The following is a 17,313-nucleotide window of genomic DNA, read 5'->3' as shown; positions in this document are numbered from 1 at the left end:
CCAAAGAAGGCACAAAGCACAAGACAATAAAACAAAGTAAATCACATTGAGAAACAATAGTGTGGAATGAAAACACAAAAAAGTGGTACACATAATTAAAAAAAAAAAAAAAAAAAGACAGGGTGGATGAGGTGGCTCAGGGTAAGGATGCTTGCTGCCAAGTCTGATGACCCGAGTTGTCCCTGGGACCCATGTGGTGGAAGGAGAGAGCAGACTCCTAGAAGTCGTCCTCTGACATCTACACATGTCAATTTTTAAACTACTGTCATTGGGAACCATGTTGGGTTCACAGTAAATTTTAGTCTTAAATCTCTACAAACAAGCTGTTTATTATCACAACACTGAAAAGTGAATGCCCTTGACCTCAGCCAGGGGTGCTGTTCACACAGCATCCTGATGAAATAGCTTCCCCCATTGGGAAAAGGAGGGGCAATGTCACACCAAGAGGACTGCAGGGACCTGGCGTTCAGAGCAGCTCAACAGCAATGCTTCACCTATTACGTGCCAACCAAAGCACAAACACAGGAACAAGCCTGCAGGCAACCTCCACACAGCACCTTCCCTGGATATTTCTTTCCAAAGCTCCTTGGAAGCGCATGTGTAAGCCACGATAAATAAATGTCTTACAGTCACTCGCTTGGAATGATAATTTTACTCATATTAACTAGCTAACCAAAAGAAAAATCCACTTGGACTTCCAACTTCTATTAATAACCCCAAAGTAGGCACACATATTTTTTTTAAAAGGCAGTACTTACTGCTGTATTTTTTTAAAAATGAATCAGCTTATATGACATCTCTGTAATTAATCCAAGAAAATTAATAATTGGATGATTTTTCCAGTAAAAACAATGACCTCAGCATAAAGCTACAAGCCGTTAAATAAGCCTCCTGACATCTGTATTTTTAGTAGCCATGATAAAGCTGTATTACCAGTTGATGTTGAATGGTTTCCTGACGTTGCTTTAGAAGTTCTTCAGTCCTCTGCAAGAGCCCAAATTCAGCCTTAAATTCAGCTATTATCTGATGCTTCTTTTTGAAAACTGTGCTTTTGCTTCGAAGTTTACTGACGTATCGCTTGAACTGCAAAAAAGAACCCAAGCATTATAAATAAAGGCATTGTATTAGAAAGCCTTTCTTCTCTTTTTTAGAAGTCCATCAACCCCAAATACATAAACACCCAGCTCTCTTAGAAAACTAGTAGAGATTAACTGCTTAATATTTAAGCACTCAATGTGTATGTGCCGTATGCAATGCAGAGACAGACGTCAGAGAGGGTGTCAGATCCCTAGGAACTGGAGTTACAGATGGTTGTTGTGAGCTTCCACATTGGTGCTGTGAACTGAACTTGGCTCTTCTTTGTTTTTTTAGATACGATCTCTCTGCAGCCCTGGCTGTTCTAGGACTTGCTATGTAGACCAGGCTGGCCAGGCATGTGCCACCATACCCAGCTATGAACCTGGTTCCTCTGTAAGAACAATGAGTGCGATTAATCACTGAGCCATCTCTCCGCCTTAAGACTAACTGCTTAATTAAACAATAAATATACATCTTCATTTTTGAACTCAACTAAACATTCTGAATCCTCAAATAAAAGCTCTTCACTTTAAACTTTACAAATAAAAAAAAATTAGAAGAAAAAAAAATTCAGAAACTGAACCTCGACCAATCCAAAGGCCCAAAGCAGACAGCAGATGCTGAGCAGCTCTGGCCCTGGTCTCCTCATGGCGTCTTGCGACTGACTGTGTGCTGCTAGAAGAGCTCCGGACTCGCTGGCTCGACACTGAGTACCTGCCACCTGAGAAATGCCTGTGCCTGTGTCTTTAGGAACCATTTTGCACATCCTAAAATCTGAGAAGTTGAGCACACTGCATGTTAGCAGGAACTCATTCACTTTAATTCAGCCACTTACCTCCATGAGCCAAACTATGACTACAGTACGCTAATTGAAGATCCATTATTAAGAAATACCAACTAAAGTCTGGAAAGCCAAGTGAAATGAAATGTTTCAAGAAAGTCACACGATAAACATTATTTATCACATATTACAGCACTGTGGCAGAGACTACTACAACAAACAAGGCTCTCTACTCTTAAGCTTAAAGAAGTCATCCGGGTTTACAATTCTGGTGAGAACTATAAAGAACCGAAGGAACCCTGAGAGCACAGGGTAGCTAAACCTGTGCTGAGGGGAAGATAGAAATAGAGATGTGGGTTAGAGGAGGGGTTCATAGGAAGCTTAGTAAGTTATATCTAACCCAAAAGGGAAGGCGTGGTCCATCAGTGACGAGCATCCCAGGAAGTAGGAACAGCCTGTGCACAGGTCCTGAGACACTGGCTCCACAAAAGTACTGCTCAGTGTGAGAAGTGAAGGCAAACGAGAAACTACTGCTAAGGAACACTAATACCAGCTCCTACCATATCCAGGTCTGTAGTGTCTCTAACACAAGTAGCATTTCATTAAATACGTAATCAAAACTTGTATCGTAGGAACCCGGGCTGCCATAAATATATAAGTATACCACTTCCACAGGACAGAGAGCTCCTGTACTGCCACCCGAGATAGTCACCGGCACAGAGAACGCACACTGCTTCTTCTCGTTTTGTTTTGTTTCTTGATTTTTGGAGACAGGCTCACTGCCTTTGCTGTCCTGAGCTTGTGATGGAGACCTGGCTGACCTTGAACTTACAGAGATCCTCCTGTCTCTGTCCCCCTAGTGTTAGGATTAAGGGCATGCGCCATGACAGCCAGCTGTACAGTGCTTCTTAAAACTAATTGTTTAAGATGGTGAGTTTAAAAAATAACATACTTAATAAAGCAATGAGCATACCCATGAATAAAATCTTAGAAATGAGAGACAATTTTGTCTTAATCCTAGGCTAAAGTTAATCTAACAACATTTTTCAGTGCCATTCAAGACAGCAACTCAGACAGCCATGCTTAAGACCTTAACAAGGCTGCAGAGAGGCCCTATGGCACGTGGGCTATAGCACTAGCACTGCCAGAAGCACTGCAGACTCATTACACATTTGATCCTGAATTAATTTTTGGTTACCGTATGTTCGAAACCTTTTACTGCTGTCACCTTTGTGTGTGTGTGTCTGTCTGTCTGTCTTCAAAATTCTGTTACATCATCCCATAAACTTACCATCCACAGTTTTAGAAAATAAGCCGTAGAGGAAGGAAGTTCTTCATTTTCTTTGTGGATTTTTGAGATAGGGTCTCTAGTCCAGGCTAGACTGAGCCTGGACATGACACTTGGCCTTGGCCTCCACAGTGCTGGATCACAGGCATGTGGTAACACACTGAGTTTGATTATATATGGGGGAGGGAGAGGAGCTGATTGTTTCACTGACCCTTGTAGCCAAGGCTGGCCTTGAACTGACCCTCTTGCCTCTCCTTTCCAAGGCTAGGAGTACAAGCATGTACCACCATGACTGGCTCCCCAAATATTTCTTTATAATTAAGTTAGTCTTGCTACTTAGGAATCCAGTCCCTACACTGCAACTTTTCAATGTCTGGGTTAGAAAAGCTGCTGGAAAAAAAAAAAAACTTTGAGCAGTAGCAAAGTACCTAGAGTCTAATAACTTGCTCATTTTCCCTTTAAAGCATAAATGTGTAAGCCACATATAAGCACAGCCTCAGAATCCTTAGAGTAACTATATGTTCTATTAAAAGTGTCCTGGGCAAAGCGCCCAGGATGAAATCAGCCCTCCTCATCTGGTACCCCATGTAACATCCAGGCCAGTTTCCCTTCCCTATCTTGTGCTCCACGACTATTTTTAAAAGCTAAACGCTAGAAATGCTTTTGGTGGAAGAGCAATCCCACGAGTTACTCACTGCACTCTATGAGAACCAGTTATTATTTAGCCTTCATTGTACATTGTACCTAGGGGAGGGTATAGTCAGGGTCACATGACACAGTTCCACACAAGGAAGCAATAGGTGGCCTTCTAAGTACTCTGCTGCTCCTGACTAATTAAAGAGAAAGAGACACATCACCAGTGTTTTCATTCCTGGACACTCCTAATTACTGCCTGAACTTTAGGTTATTTCTGGGCTTTAAAATAATATACAAAACAACACAAAGTCATCGACTCTTCAAACACTTAATTTTTTTTTTTTTGAGATAAGTATTTTGCTGTGTAACAGAGAAAGGCCTCCAACCCCAGACCCTCCAAGTGCTGAGATTACAGCTTTGTGTCACCGTGCTACCTTAAATATACACTTTATAACTTCTATAGGATATTCTTCCAGACACAGTCAAAAGGAACTTGTGTTTCCCATATTCTGCCAAACTACTCTTCAGAAGGCTATTTATAATCTATTGTAATCTATCTAAAAAGTGAACAATGTCCTCTGTAGCCCGTTCTTCTTTATTAGGACGCTCGGCTCTCATCATTGCCTGAGCACCTACAGGGACTTGTGGAACAGCCTGCCTGCCTCTGGCTCATCTTGTCACCAGTCTTGTCACCAGCCTGCTGTGTCTTGCCTCTGCATCTGCAACAGTGATTTTCAAACTTTCGGGTCTCAAGAACCCTTTATGTAATCTTTTTTATCTGCCCCAGGCTGGTCTTGAACTCATCCTCCTCCTAGCTCATTCTTCTAAGAGCTGAGATTACAGAAATGAACCACCATGCCCAGCGATCCTCTTAAAATGATCAAAGATTTCAAGATTTTATGTAGATTCTATCTATTGATATTTACCATACTAGAAATGAAAATCAGCAGTGCAGTTACCACAAATTCTAGGACACAAGAAAAGCAAGCACATGCTCTGCTGACTCTCACAGACGCTACTGCGAGCTCAAGAGAAGGTCGGGGTAAGCTCTCCCCTCTGGCTCCTGTCTCAGAGGGGTTACAGTGGTGCCTGGAGGGACGGCCAATGACAAAAACTCAGCAGCAAAGTGGCAATGCCAGAGTGTCCAGACACCAAAGACACAGGGAACCGAATAGACGGAGGAATCGCACAGAGGCTATACGTGAGTGGGCTGGAATGCTTGCAGGAGTGAGATCAGCAGGGTCAGCTGGGTACCAGGATGGAGAATGATGGACAGAACTGAGGGGCTGAAATGACACAGACACAGACTAGTTAGTAGTAGGCATGGGGAAGGCTCAGTGAGAACATGGAAGTAAAGACACTAAGAACATAATGTGAGCTGGGATGGCATGTGGAAGAAGAAGCTGGAGTAATTGGTATGTTGACTAAATTAAGCACTTCGTGAGGGGACGCATTAATACGGGCATAGTGGCACATATCTGTAATCCTGACATTCAGGAGTCTGAGGGACAAAACAACAAACCTGACTTTGAGGCCAGCCCGAGCTAGATGAACACATTGCAAAACAAAACACAGCAAAGCAAAACAAAAGCAGACACTACGGATGTAGCTCAATGGACAGTGCATATGCTAGCATGCTTCTCTCTCTCTCTCTCTCTCTCTCTCTCTCTCTCATATTCTCTGCCTGCAGATCAGGATGTAGCTCTCAACTACTTCTCCAGCACCATGCCTGCCTAGCCTGCCACCATGCTTCCTGCCATGACAACAATAAGCCTCTGAAACAGTAGCAAGCCCTAGTTAAAGGAAACTTTGTAAGAGTTGCTGTGGTCATGGTTTTTGCTTCACAGCAATAGAACAGTGACTGAGACACATGTTATCATCTACTGCAATCAGAGCACTTGGAAGATGGATAAACAGTTCAAAGGTCCTTTTTGACTACATGAAAGGTCAGTCTGAGTTATAAGAAACTCCATCTTAAAAAACAAACAAACAAACAAAACACCAGAAAAGCAAGTAAGCAAGAACATACACTGCTCTTAACGAGGCCCTAAGTTTAGTTCCTGTCACCTGTATTAGCAGCTCATGGCCACCTGTAACTCCAGCTCCAGGGCATGACACCCTCTTCTGATCTCTGGCATATACATACAGGTTTTTCAAAAACCAAAAGTTAATTGATTGTGTAAATAAGTAAATCCAGTAGGGAACAAAAGTTATAGGCCCCTCCCACTTCGATACTGAAAAGTGCCTGAGGATGGGCTATGACTGTGGCTACTGCCACTGTCCTGTGTCTGTGAGCACTTGGAAAAAAGTGCTTCAAAGTGTTCTCGTTAAAGTAACTGCAAACATATTTCCAAATAGTGCTAAATTTTACAAGTATCAGACTGACCAAAGAGGTAAGAAAATGACCTTTAGAGAGAAGAGAGGTGGTACTGAAAGTTGTATGACTTTCTTATTTTTATTCCAGCAAACTTGGATTAAAATATCAACAGTGCATTTCCACTGTTTAAACGATGACACCTTTCCTAAAGGAAAGGGCTGCTGTATTGTAAATAATTTGTTGTTTTAATTTTTCGAGACTGGGTCTTACCATGTAGATCTCTCTGGCTGTCCTGAACTCACTATGCAGACAAGATCAGACTTGTCTCAAACACACAGAGATCCAACTGCCTCTGCTTCCCGAGTGCTGGGATTAAAAATGTACACCACTACATCTAGCCAATAAATGCATCTTAACTTAAAAAACTAGTTGAAAAGTTTCTTGTCCAATAAAATCTTGGCTAGGCATGGTGGCTCAAACCTTTAATCCAAGCACTGGGGAGGCAGAGGCAGGCAAATCTCTGAGTTTGAGGCCAGCCTAGTCTACAGAGTGAGTTCCAGGACAGCCAGGGCTACCCAGAGAAACCCTATCTTGAAAAACAAAACCAACAGCAAAAAAACCCCTCCACCACTGCTGCCTCAAAACCCTAAATGTTCTTTGCTTAGTTGTAAAGGTTTTAAAAAATATATCCTCAAGTGGGGTTGGAGTTAGAAGCACTTGTCACTCCTACAGAGGCATGGGTTCTTAGCAGTCACATGGGCATTTACAGCCACATAGCTCTGGTTCTAGGGGATCTCCAACCCTCTCCTAACTTCTGAGCGTACCAGGCATGCATGCATACATACATGCATACTTACATATATTCACACATATGTGTTACAAAAACACACATGTAGGAAAAACACTTATACACTTTAAGTAAATGTTTAAAATTAAAGAAGATATTTAGTATAGTTTTAAAAAAATAATTTCAAAGTAGATATTTACAAGAATCATTTCAAGCAGCCGGAAAGACAGCTCAGCAGGTGAAAGTCCTTGCTATGCATGCCTGATGACCTGAGTCCAGTACCTAGAGCCATGTAGGAAGCCAGATGTATCCGTGTACATCTGCGATCCTAGCACGCCTGACAGGTGACGGGAAGCAAAGTGGAGAATCGGCAGCAAGTACCTGAGCTACGCTGGGGTGTGTGGCTCAGAAACAATAGACTTCAATGCAAGCAGGAGGAGAGAACCAGCTCCCAAAAGTTTCCTCCTCTGTCCATGTGTGTGCTGGGGCATGTGCATACTTACCCTCAAACTCATGATGAATTGATACATGAGTCTTTTATTAAAAGAAATCAATTTCATGCTAGTGAGGCACTTCAGTGGGTAAAGGTACCTGCAGCCATGCCTAACAACCTGAGTTCTAACCCTGGGACCCAAAGAGTAAATGGAGAGATTCGGTTCCTAATGCCATCCCTGGCCTCCACAGTTGCTCTGTGCACACAGATATATACACATGTAAATGAATGAAAATGTAAATTTAAAGTGAGATGAATGACTTAAAAAAGAACAATCTAAACATCATATCTTTAAAGATACAGTGTTTCACTGTGTGTGTTCATGTGTGTGAACTTGCACATGTGAGTGTTAATGTCACACCTGGATTTTATGTGGTGGTAGACACCGACTGGGCCCTTTTATTTCAACAGCAAGCACTACTGACTGAGCCACCTTCTTAGTCACAAACGTAACTGTAAAGGTTCCTGGTGCCTGGGAAGGTCAGAAGAAGGCAGCAGATCCCCAAGATCTGGAGTTATGAACAGTTTTGTACCACTGTGTAGATTATTGGAATTGAACCTGGGTCTTTTACAAAAGTACCAAGTGTGCTTAACCGGAGAGCCATTTCCAGACTTTAAAAATGTTCATTATTATTATTAATATCATCACCATCATCACCATCATCATTATTTATTTGTGTATGTGTGTGCGTGCAGGTGCTCAGAGGCCAGAAAACAGCATCAAATTCCCAGAAGCTGAAGTTAAGGTGGCTATGAATAATCAGGTTATGTCTGATGTGGACTCTGCGCTTCTAACCAATGAGCCATTTCCCTAGTTAACAGACTTGTTTGAAAAAAAAAGAAAGTCATAATTTTAAAGGTGGAAAAGAAAGGCACTGGCTATAAGCAACACATCTGTGAAGATTAGAAAAAAGCTTCCCACCCACCATACACGGTGATAGGTCCCTCAGACAAATATGCCATCGTTACAGTGAGTGAGAAGCTTGCCACTGGGCAGAAAAGTGCAACTCAGAGCTATCACCAATCATGTGGCACTGCACACATGGGACAATCGTGTGTACACATGGAACAATCATGTGTAACCACTGCACATAGGGAACCAATGTTGTCATCTGGGAAAGATCAGCCCCCACTTTCAATGCTCAGGTCAGTAGGAGTCGTGCTGTTGGGTTTAGGCTGTAGGTGCTAAGGGAACACTCTCTGTGTAGACACTAGTCTACCTGCAGGCACTGGTGTGGGTGATGGATCAATGATCTACAGCGCTAGCTCTGTCTTTAGAAACAAGATCACAGACTCAGCTCCTTCATGATCGAGATGGAATTTATCGAAATGTTCTTCCTCCTTTCATCTGTTCACTGTGTCCTAACCTTTTACAGTAATGATCAGAATCAGGGCTAGTTTACGCCTGACACCTTTCAAGCCTAACGGGAAAAGAATTACTGGGTTCTCAACCTCAGTCTGAGCACTTACACAAAACCAAGCATCTGCCCCACTCCAAACTTTTTGCTTCAATATCCAGCATGAAAATTATATTCCAAGTAATTATGTGGAAGGGTTCCACAAGACAAGTACACAGTAAGCACACTCTGCTTCCCAAGACTATACAGAGCCATGCATATTTTAAAAGAGAAATTAGAAATTCCACCAAGCCCTCAAGTTTCTTCTCACAACCACTGGGCCAGAGTGAGTACCGTTTGTTCTCACATCCCATCAGCCCAACTGCCATGCTATTTTCCATGTCTCAGTTATCACATCTTTGTCAGCTCTCTGGTCAAATGATACTTAAATAAGAAGTCCATAGAAACAAGCTTGATGGAGCTAAGGAGTTTGGAGACAGGATGCCACCAGGTACATGTGGCATGGCTGTGTCAAAGGCAGCATCCCTGTGGGTCAGGCTAGTTTTTCTCTCACAGGCTCAGGAGCTTGCTCTCAGAGCTGCTACCTGTTCTAAGCAAAAAGAAAATGTTTCAAAGCAACCTTTGTTTTCTACTAAAATGGCTGGCTGTCTGTTCACAACAGCCAGCATAACACAACATAAACATGTACACAAAAACTATCCCAACCTTTCCCAACCTGTTAGTAGTACATTTTTGACTTTAAATTAGAAAGTCTCAGCAGGCAAGCATGAACGATGTAATTACGTGCATATGGTAGCAGCTAGTTAGCTGTGCCTTCTTTACAGTCTATAATGAACAATGTTATATATGCTGGTACCAATCAGCCTTAAGCAGAGGCTGGCCCAGGACCGTCTATCTGACCACACCTCCTAGTCTGTGCCTCTCCTGTCAGACTTCCTCACAGCTGTCCCTACTCTAATGAGTCTTCAGCTGCCCTCCCAGTGGTTTCAATGTTGCAAGAAAAAAGATGAAAAATTTTAAATCTAATACCACATGCATCCCATACTACTTTTATTATACTAAGCAGAGCCAAATTTATTTGGTCCGGTTTTGTTCTATCTCATAGGAAATTTTAGGACCTACCAGCCCCGCCATGACAAAGAGAACAATGTGATTTGAAAGGTTCTAAAAATATCTCAGGCTTGCTGAGGCTCACTTGGAAGGGTGGATGATTCAACCACAAGTGTCAAAATCTGGTTCCCAATCTTTCGGGAACTGACAGCTGCAGCGATCTTGCCAGGATTCCCTTATCTCCACGCTGCCTCTCTTTGAAGTCCTTAAAGAAGATTTCATAACCTTCCCTATTTAGCTCTAGGATTTCTGGTGGTGGCTGTAGAATGAAATGCTTGGCTGTTTTTAAAGCTGCTTATAATAGTGTTTGACTAAGCACATTTTCCGCTGCAGAGCTGCTTGTGATGGGGAGGGAGAGGGTGCGATGGGCTGCCCCCAGCAGTGACCTGTCAGCCCATCGGCCAGAGGAAAGTGACTAGAGGTTCATTTGGTGCTATAAGGGACTTAGACCCAAAAGACATGAGTCAACTGGAATGAAAACCCTGGGAACATAGCCTACAAGTTTAGATTGCTGACTAACAAATGGCAAAATATCACACCAAAAGAATTGGCTACATGCTACCAGATTAAATAGCAAATTTAAGTTTGTGATCAGGAATATAAAACTACTTGAGGATGTAGCTAGGGTCCATGGCTAGGGTGCAGAGTGACTAATTTTTCATATCAACTGAAGCTTGCAAAATAGTGCCAAGACATTTGTTGATATTAATATCCTGGTTTAAAAAAAAAAAAAACGAACCTTTCACTGGGCAGGCAGACCTCTGTGGTTTTGAGACCACCCTGGTCCCAAGTTTCAGGCCACCTAGACAGCACAATGAGACCATGTACACAGAAAAAAGTAAGGAAGGAAGGAACTGAGGTGGGAGTGGGGAGGTGCAGGAGGGAACTGCAGGGTGGAAGGAAGCAAGGAAGCTAGTTTTCATTCCCTGTCTGTACCCAAGCTGCATCAGACCACAGCTGTCCACAGAGACGCTGTCTGCACACGCACCAGAAGGCCACCGTGACAATGTGAGTGGAGAACAGCATCGGGGAAGCGTCTTGGAAGAGGCTCCACTTGAGCCTTCTACTAGCTGTGGAGGAAGGAGCACACTGTCAGCAGCACCTGTCACCAAGGGCACTGTCACAGTCCCGCCTCCTCATTATTGCAGATGCTTGTGCTGCTGCTCCAGCTCCATGACAATGAGATATTTCGGTGTCAATGCAGGTAAACACTTCCAAACACAGGTAAGATCACTTCATCTTAAGATCTTGTTCCAACATCTGAAGTTATCTTAACTTGGAATAATGGCAGTGATTTGCATTTAAAACCATATATGGATTTATGTTGTTTAGATTAAATATTATTTTTACATTATGTGTGGATTGTGTGCCCAAATGTATCTATGCATCACTGGTATGTGGTGTCCAGAAGAGGATGTTGGATCCCCTGGAATTACAGATTCCATGTGGCTGCTGGGAACTGAACCTGGGATCCTCTGGAAGAGCAGCCAGTGTTCTTAAACATTGAGCTATTTCCTCAGCCCTCCAAATGAAGACTTTTAACTAGAATCTAATATCAAACTAACTTACAAATTAAAATGTGTTTTCTCTTATAAGTGATAAAATTTAGAAAAGTCACACTGAGAAATTTCTATATGTTCCTTGCAGAGTGATTCCCACTTATTTTACTCATTGACTTTTAAATCTTAATTAATTAATGTATTTAGGTTTTTCAAGACAGGGTCTCTCTGTGTAGCCCTGGCTGTCCTGGAACTCACTCTATAGACCAGGCTGGCCTCCAACTCAGAGATCATCCTGCCTCTGCCTCCCGAGGGCTGGGATTAAAGGTGTGTGCCAACACTGTCCAGTGACTTTTAAATCTTTTTTTTCCTTACAACTTTATTTTTAAAAAAACAGAGATACATGTACAGATTTTTAAAAGCATTTTGGCATAAAATTATATGAATATATTTTTGTCAGTACTTGATTTTTGTAAAGGTTTGATAGTATACACTTTTAAATCTTTTTAATGTGGAATTTTATTCTCAAAGTCTTATTTTCACCTTAAATATGTGGTTCAGAGAAAAGAAGAACTGAGGTAGCTGTTCTCAGGAGAGGATGAGAACATGTCCCAACTGTCTGCTGAGACACTTCTTCAGACCCTAGATGCTGCTCTGCTCTACTGTGGGAATACAATTTTGAGCTTGAGAAAAGGCTGTACACAAACCTCAGAAACCCTGAGCCACTCAAAGCCCATAAAGTTACAGAAAAAGTGTTAATATAATCTAAAAATTACAAAACAATTGAGGAAAATGAAAGAAACTAACACCATAAAGGAATTAATTTGTTAACTCAAATAAAAACTAAGCTAATAGTTAAAAATGGTTCCATTGTTAGAACAAACAAAACTACATCAGAATGTGTCAAAGATATATGCAATTATTATTTTTAGACTCTACACAGGTGTTCTGGGAGATTCTTTGGCTCCTACTCAAAACACAGTACAATGCTACTCGAATTTCTCAAACCCACAGAACATTACTTCTGCTTCTGTCTCCAGAGACAGGCCTGACATGATTTACAGGTGTGTTATCACTGGTTTCTCTCTGGAAGGGTTGGACTGGGGATAGGAAACAGCCCGGTTTTCATACTATGAGAATCTCTTCAGGGAGCTCTGTGGGTGGCTGCTCTTCCAGAGGACCTGGATTCAATACCCACAAGTGGTTAACAAGTCTCGGTAATTCCAGGGGCTCCACCTCTTTCCTCTGGTCTCCACAGACACCAGGCACGCACGTGGCACAGAGATATACACATACAGACAAAACACCCATACACATAAAGTTTTAACTGGGCATGGTGCCTCACTGATCCTCGGCATGTCTCTTACCCTAACTATATTAACAAGATTACCATCACAAGTGCATTGCTATTGTTGCACATCCATTACCAAAGATATGAGTGTTTGGGGGTTTTGTTTGTTTGTTTGCCATTCATTCTATTTATTTATTTACCAAAGATATGTTTTTAAAGACATATCTTTATGTGACATGATAACTGCTCAGTGAACAGCTGCTGTGATAATTCTTACCAGCACTATCTTACTCCATCTTGAATCTAGGTTATGTATCAAGTAGAAAGTTCTTCATATTTTTTTAATAGCTCCAGTTTGAAGATTGGTTTCAAATTTTAAGCCGTGAGCTAGAGTTCTAGCTGTCACGCTCTCCACTTAGTGATAACATGAACATAGTCTCGGGAGCTTCTGGTGTTCTAAGGACCCTGCCGGCCCTAGAGCAGTGGGTCTTCAGAGTGAGCAGGGAAGATACACTACCCTACACACTCAGTACAGTCACACTGGCAGGCGCGTGCCCAGTGGGTGAGAGGCACTCAGAGGACCGACTCCCAGAGCATGGGTTCTCACATAAGTTCCTCCCAGATGCATTAGCACACTACAGAATGATGGCTCCACATGCAATATGGTGACTCGGCCCGCTTTGTAAGAAGTTCTGATGTTTATTATTTTTGAGTTGTTTCTAGATACAATCGTCCCCATTTTATAGACAGAAAATCCTCAGAAAAGTCAAGAATCTTTCCAAGGTCAATAGAAACATAGATTCAACTTTGGACAAGTCTCAGCTGTGCAATGCCATCGTCTCCCTGAATGCACTTAAACAGTAAAATAAAGATGAAAATAATGTTCTCATTAGAGCAAACAAGTGAAAACCGTCCAGCACAGTGCTCTGCACGAGGAAATCGCAAAACTGGAGTCCTGCTTCCTCACTGTGTGATGGTTTACACAGGGAGTGGCATCTTAGGAGGTGTGGCCTTGTTGGAATAGGTGTGTCACTGTGGGCGTGGGCTTAACACCCTCACCCTTGCTGCCTGGAAGCTAGTCTTCCACTAGCGGACTTCAGAAGAAGATGTAGAACTCTCAGCTCCGCCTGCACCATGCCTGCCTGGATTCTGCCATACTCTTGCCTTGATGATACTGGACTGAACCCTTGAACCTGTAAGCCAGCCCCAATTAAATGTTGTTCTTTATAAGACTTGTCTTGGTCATGGATCTCTTCACAGCAGTAAAACCCTGACTAAGATACTCTGCATGAGGTTTAGTCACAACATTCTTTACAAACACTACACAGTCTCCCTCTCTGTCTCTCTCTGTCTCCTCCCCCCCCCCCCCCCGACAGTCTAGGTAGACTCAGCTAGCCTGGCACTTACTATGTAGTAATCTTCCTGCCTCAAGGCACTCCTGAGTGCTGAGTTTACAGGCACAAGCCACTACTACCCAGTTTTGTGCCACTATCTCTTAACACCTTCCCACCAAGTAGTTTGACACATAAAATTTTAAATAAGAAGGGTTTGGGTGACTACCATGTGATGCCAAATAGGAAACTTCAGAGAAGGCCATCTATCTTACATAATTTTAAGTAGAACGAGCTTCCTCCTTTTTGCCCATATGGCCTATCACTCTATCAAAGTTGAAAATAAAATTGGTCTACCAAGATTTGGTCTTTAGAAAATTATGCATAATGTTCCCCAATACCTTCTGTTCTTTTAGGTAAATGCCAAATAATTTATTTGATGTGTTCTGGATTTGATCACACATTACTCACAAATTAAGTTGACCATAGCAATTCCAAAGCTATCTGTTTCCACTTAAGCAGTGTTCTTGGTCTGCCATCAGATACCTCTATATGACACGTCTGGAAAACAAAGGCCTACAGCTTGTCACTGGGCTCCTTCCCTCACATCTGCATAGAGAGAATGTCTAGTGAGCCTGAAGCAGAATTCACAACACTGTGGTCCCAGCACTTAGCTTTTCCTGTGACTGGGACTTCACTTTGATAAAAACACTGGGAAGCCGCACAGGTCCCGTAAGGACAACGCTGGGAAATTAACCTTTTTCTTTCTTGAACATCAAAGATGCCAAGAAGCACACATTCAGCTTCTAAGTATCACTTAAAATATGCTGTGTCTTATAGCCAACTGGAAATAGATGCTAAAAGCCAAAAAAAAAAATGTTTTTGTTTGTTTTTTGAGACACTGTAGCCTACACTAGCTTCAAAGTCCCATCAGTCCCTGCTGCCCAGGTTCCCAGTGTTGTGGCAACAGGCAGGGGTCTCTTATCTCACTCCAGTTAATCCTTTTTCACTCAAATGTTGCTTTACTAAGGTTGCTAGTTCCCCTTCAGACTAACAGCCACATTGGAAGGCTACACTCAAAAGCACAGAGAGAAAATCTGTAGCAGAGAAAGAATTCATTTGTGTTGGGCACAGTGAGGGACACTGCCAGTTTTTCACAGTATGAAATCAAGAGCTTTTCAAAGTCCAGAATAAGGTTTGGCTATGAGAGCTTTTCAAAGTAGCCTTTGCTGAGGTCTAGAAGCTAAATACAGGCAAGGTGTCAGAGTCAACCTGTGGCCTGTCATTTGAATTGCTAAGAAAGCGCTAGGCTGAGACAAGACTCTAGGCTTTATTCAAGCTGTCTGGCTCTACCCTCCATTGCTCTTGAGCTAACTTTATGGAAAACACTGAAGAACAGTGTTTACTGCTTGAGTTCAGCCACCAGCAATCAGTATTAACCGCCCCACTAACTTACAAGTCTGACGAAAGAAATCCAACTATTAAAGCGTCGCTCAAAAACGTAAAGAACACAGAAGTGTAGCATTTTAAGCATGTACGTACGTTGAGGTCATTTTAATGGCTGTAGGTCAAATACACACTACTGAGTGGTTTAGTGATAATGCTCTCTTAGTTCTTTATTCATCAACAAAGACAAATTTTTATTTTCTATTTAATTCTACTAGGTTCGCTTTACTTTTATAATTTAATATGTAAATAAATCCAATATAAAGTCATTAAAATGTGAAAGTATTGGGGCTGTACTTAGAACACGCCCTGCTTTTCCAGAGGACTGAGGGTGAGTCCCAGCACCCACCATCAGGTGGTTCACAACCACTGTAACTTCAGCTCTATGGGACACAACAGCTCTGGCCTCTGCAGGCAGCACGCTCACAAGCACACACAATTTAAATCAAAAGGCAAGTGAAACTCTAGAGTACTGTTTCAAAAAATACCAGTCTTTCATATCTCAAGAAATTTTCAATATTACCTCAAAAAGACATTTAATACTTCAGCTTTCAGTACCTTTTACTAAATAAGATTAACCTCACATCAACATACACTTAAGAAATAAACACATCGGTGATTTCAACAAAACCTACTAAATAAGATTAACCTCACATCAACATACACTTAAGAAATAAACACATCAGTGATCTCAACAAAACCTCACTGTCATAACCTTGATCCAGGAGATGCTTCAATTACCTCATCTCCCTTCAGAACCTCAGTGCCATCGAATTCCCGGGTCTGGTTTGTCTTCACCGACACCTCTCTCTCAAGGCTTGCCAGCTTCTCCTTGGTCTCCTGAAGTTCCTCAGCTTTGGCTTCTTTCTTACGAGAAATGATGGATGCCTAGTTGGATATTATTAATGAGAATGAAATAATAAATACATTCAGTTTTCTGCTTTCTTGTAAAATTATCTTTTTAAAAATTTTCACCAATATAAATTTTCAGGATCAGCTCTGCGTTCTTGACCAATATTGCCTGCTCAATTGGTCCTTCTCCTCAGTGGTTATCATGAACAAATGTGTACTGTCATTCATGACATTCTGAAAGGCAAAAGCCCTCGGGGGGAAACCCACTAAAACCCCCAAATATGCTGGAGTAAAACTATCCAAGTCTTCTTGAGTAACGGTGAAAGGCAATGAAGACACCTTCCAAGGAAGTACTCAGAGTGAGACCCGGTCTACAGTTCGTGGATCCCCACTCACTGGAAGAAAATGTGAACACCTTACTTTCAGACACAGTGAAGTCATTAAGTCTTGTCTTCATGGACCTCCACATACACACATGGCAATGAAGTCTCACTAAAGTCAATACCAATATTTTAAAAAACAAAAGGACAAAATATCTACTACATTTGGTACATTTAATACACTATTTATTCTGAGATACTTCTGCTGTGTGTATGAGTGTATGCCTCAGTGTCTGCATGCACCATGTGTGTGCATGAGCTCATGGAGGTCAGACGAGAGCACTGCACCTGAACTTACAGGAAGTTGTTGGTGCTGAGAACCAAACTGAGGTCCTCTGTGAGGGCACATGCTCTGTACCACTGAGCCTTCAATCCGCCCAAGATTCATTTGTGTGTGTGTGTGTTTGTGTGTGTGTGTGTGTGTGTCCATGGACACCAGAGGCACTGAATCCTCTGCAGCTGAAGTCATAGGCTTCTGCCTGGCCTGGAGGATTTTAATAAATAAGATATAGGTTAAAAGTCAAATTCAGAAACATAAGAATTATACTATTTACATAATCCAAATGGATGTTAAAGATGAATAAACATTTATATGAGCTAGAACTCTAGAAATTTCCTTATGTCTTTCATTTGTTTGTTTACTTTTGAGACAGGGTTTGTGTTTGTT

At 41.9% G+C, this 17,313-nt stretch overlaps 1 protein-coding gene across 1 annotated transcript in view; it reads right to left on the bottom strand.

The window, feature by feature from the left end:
• IFT81 (intraflagellar transport 81) overlaps positions 1-17,313 on the bottom strand; it is a 62,287-nt gene that overhangs the window by 24,214 nt on the left and 20,760 nt on the right. The window contains exons 11-12 of the mRNA XM_080940771.1: positions 16,156-16,302; positions 934-1,083 (exon numbers count right to left, since the gene is read on the bottom strand). Of these exons, the coding sequence (XP_080796897.1) occupies positions 934-1,083; positions 16,156-16,302 (297 nt within the window). The remainder of the gene's footprint in view (positions 1-933; positions 1,084-16,155; positions 16,303-17,313) is intronic.

The sequence above is a fragment of the Micromys minutus genome, assembly GCF_963924665.1.
Source record: "Micromys minutus genome assembly, chromosome: 29".
Lineage (NCBI taxonomy): Eukaryota > Metazoa > Chordata > Mammalia > Rodentia > Muridae > Micromys > Micromys minutus.
Note: the sequence above shows the minus strand (reverse complement) of the source record. Positions and strands in the feature narration are given on the sequence as shown.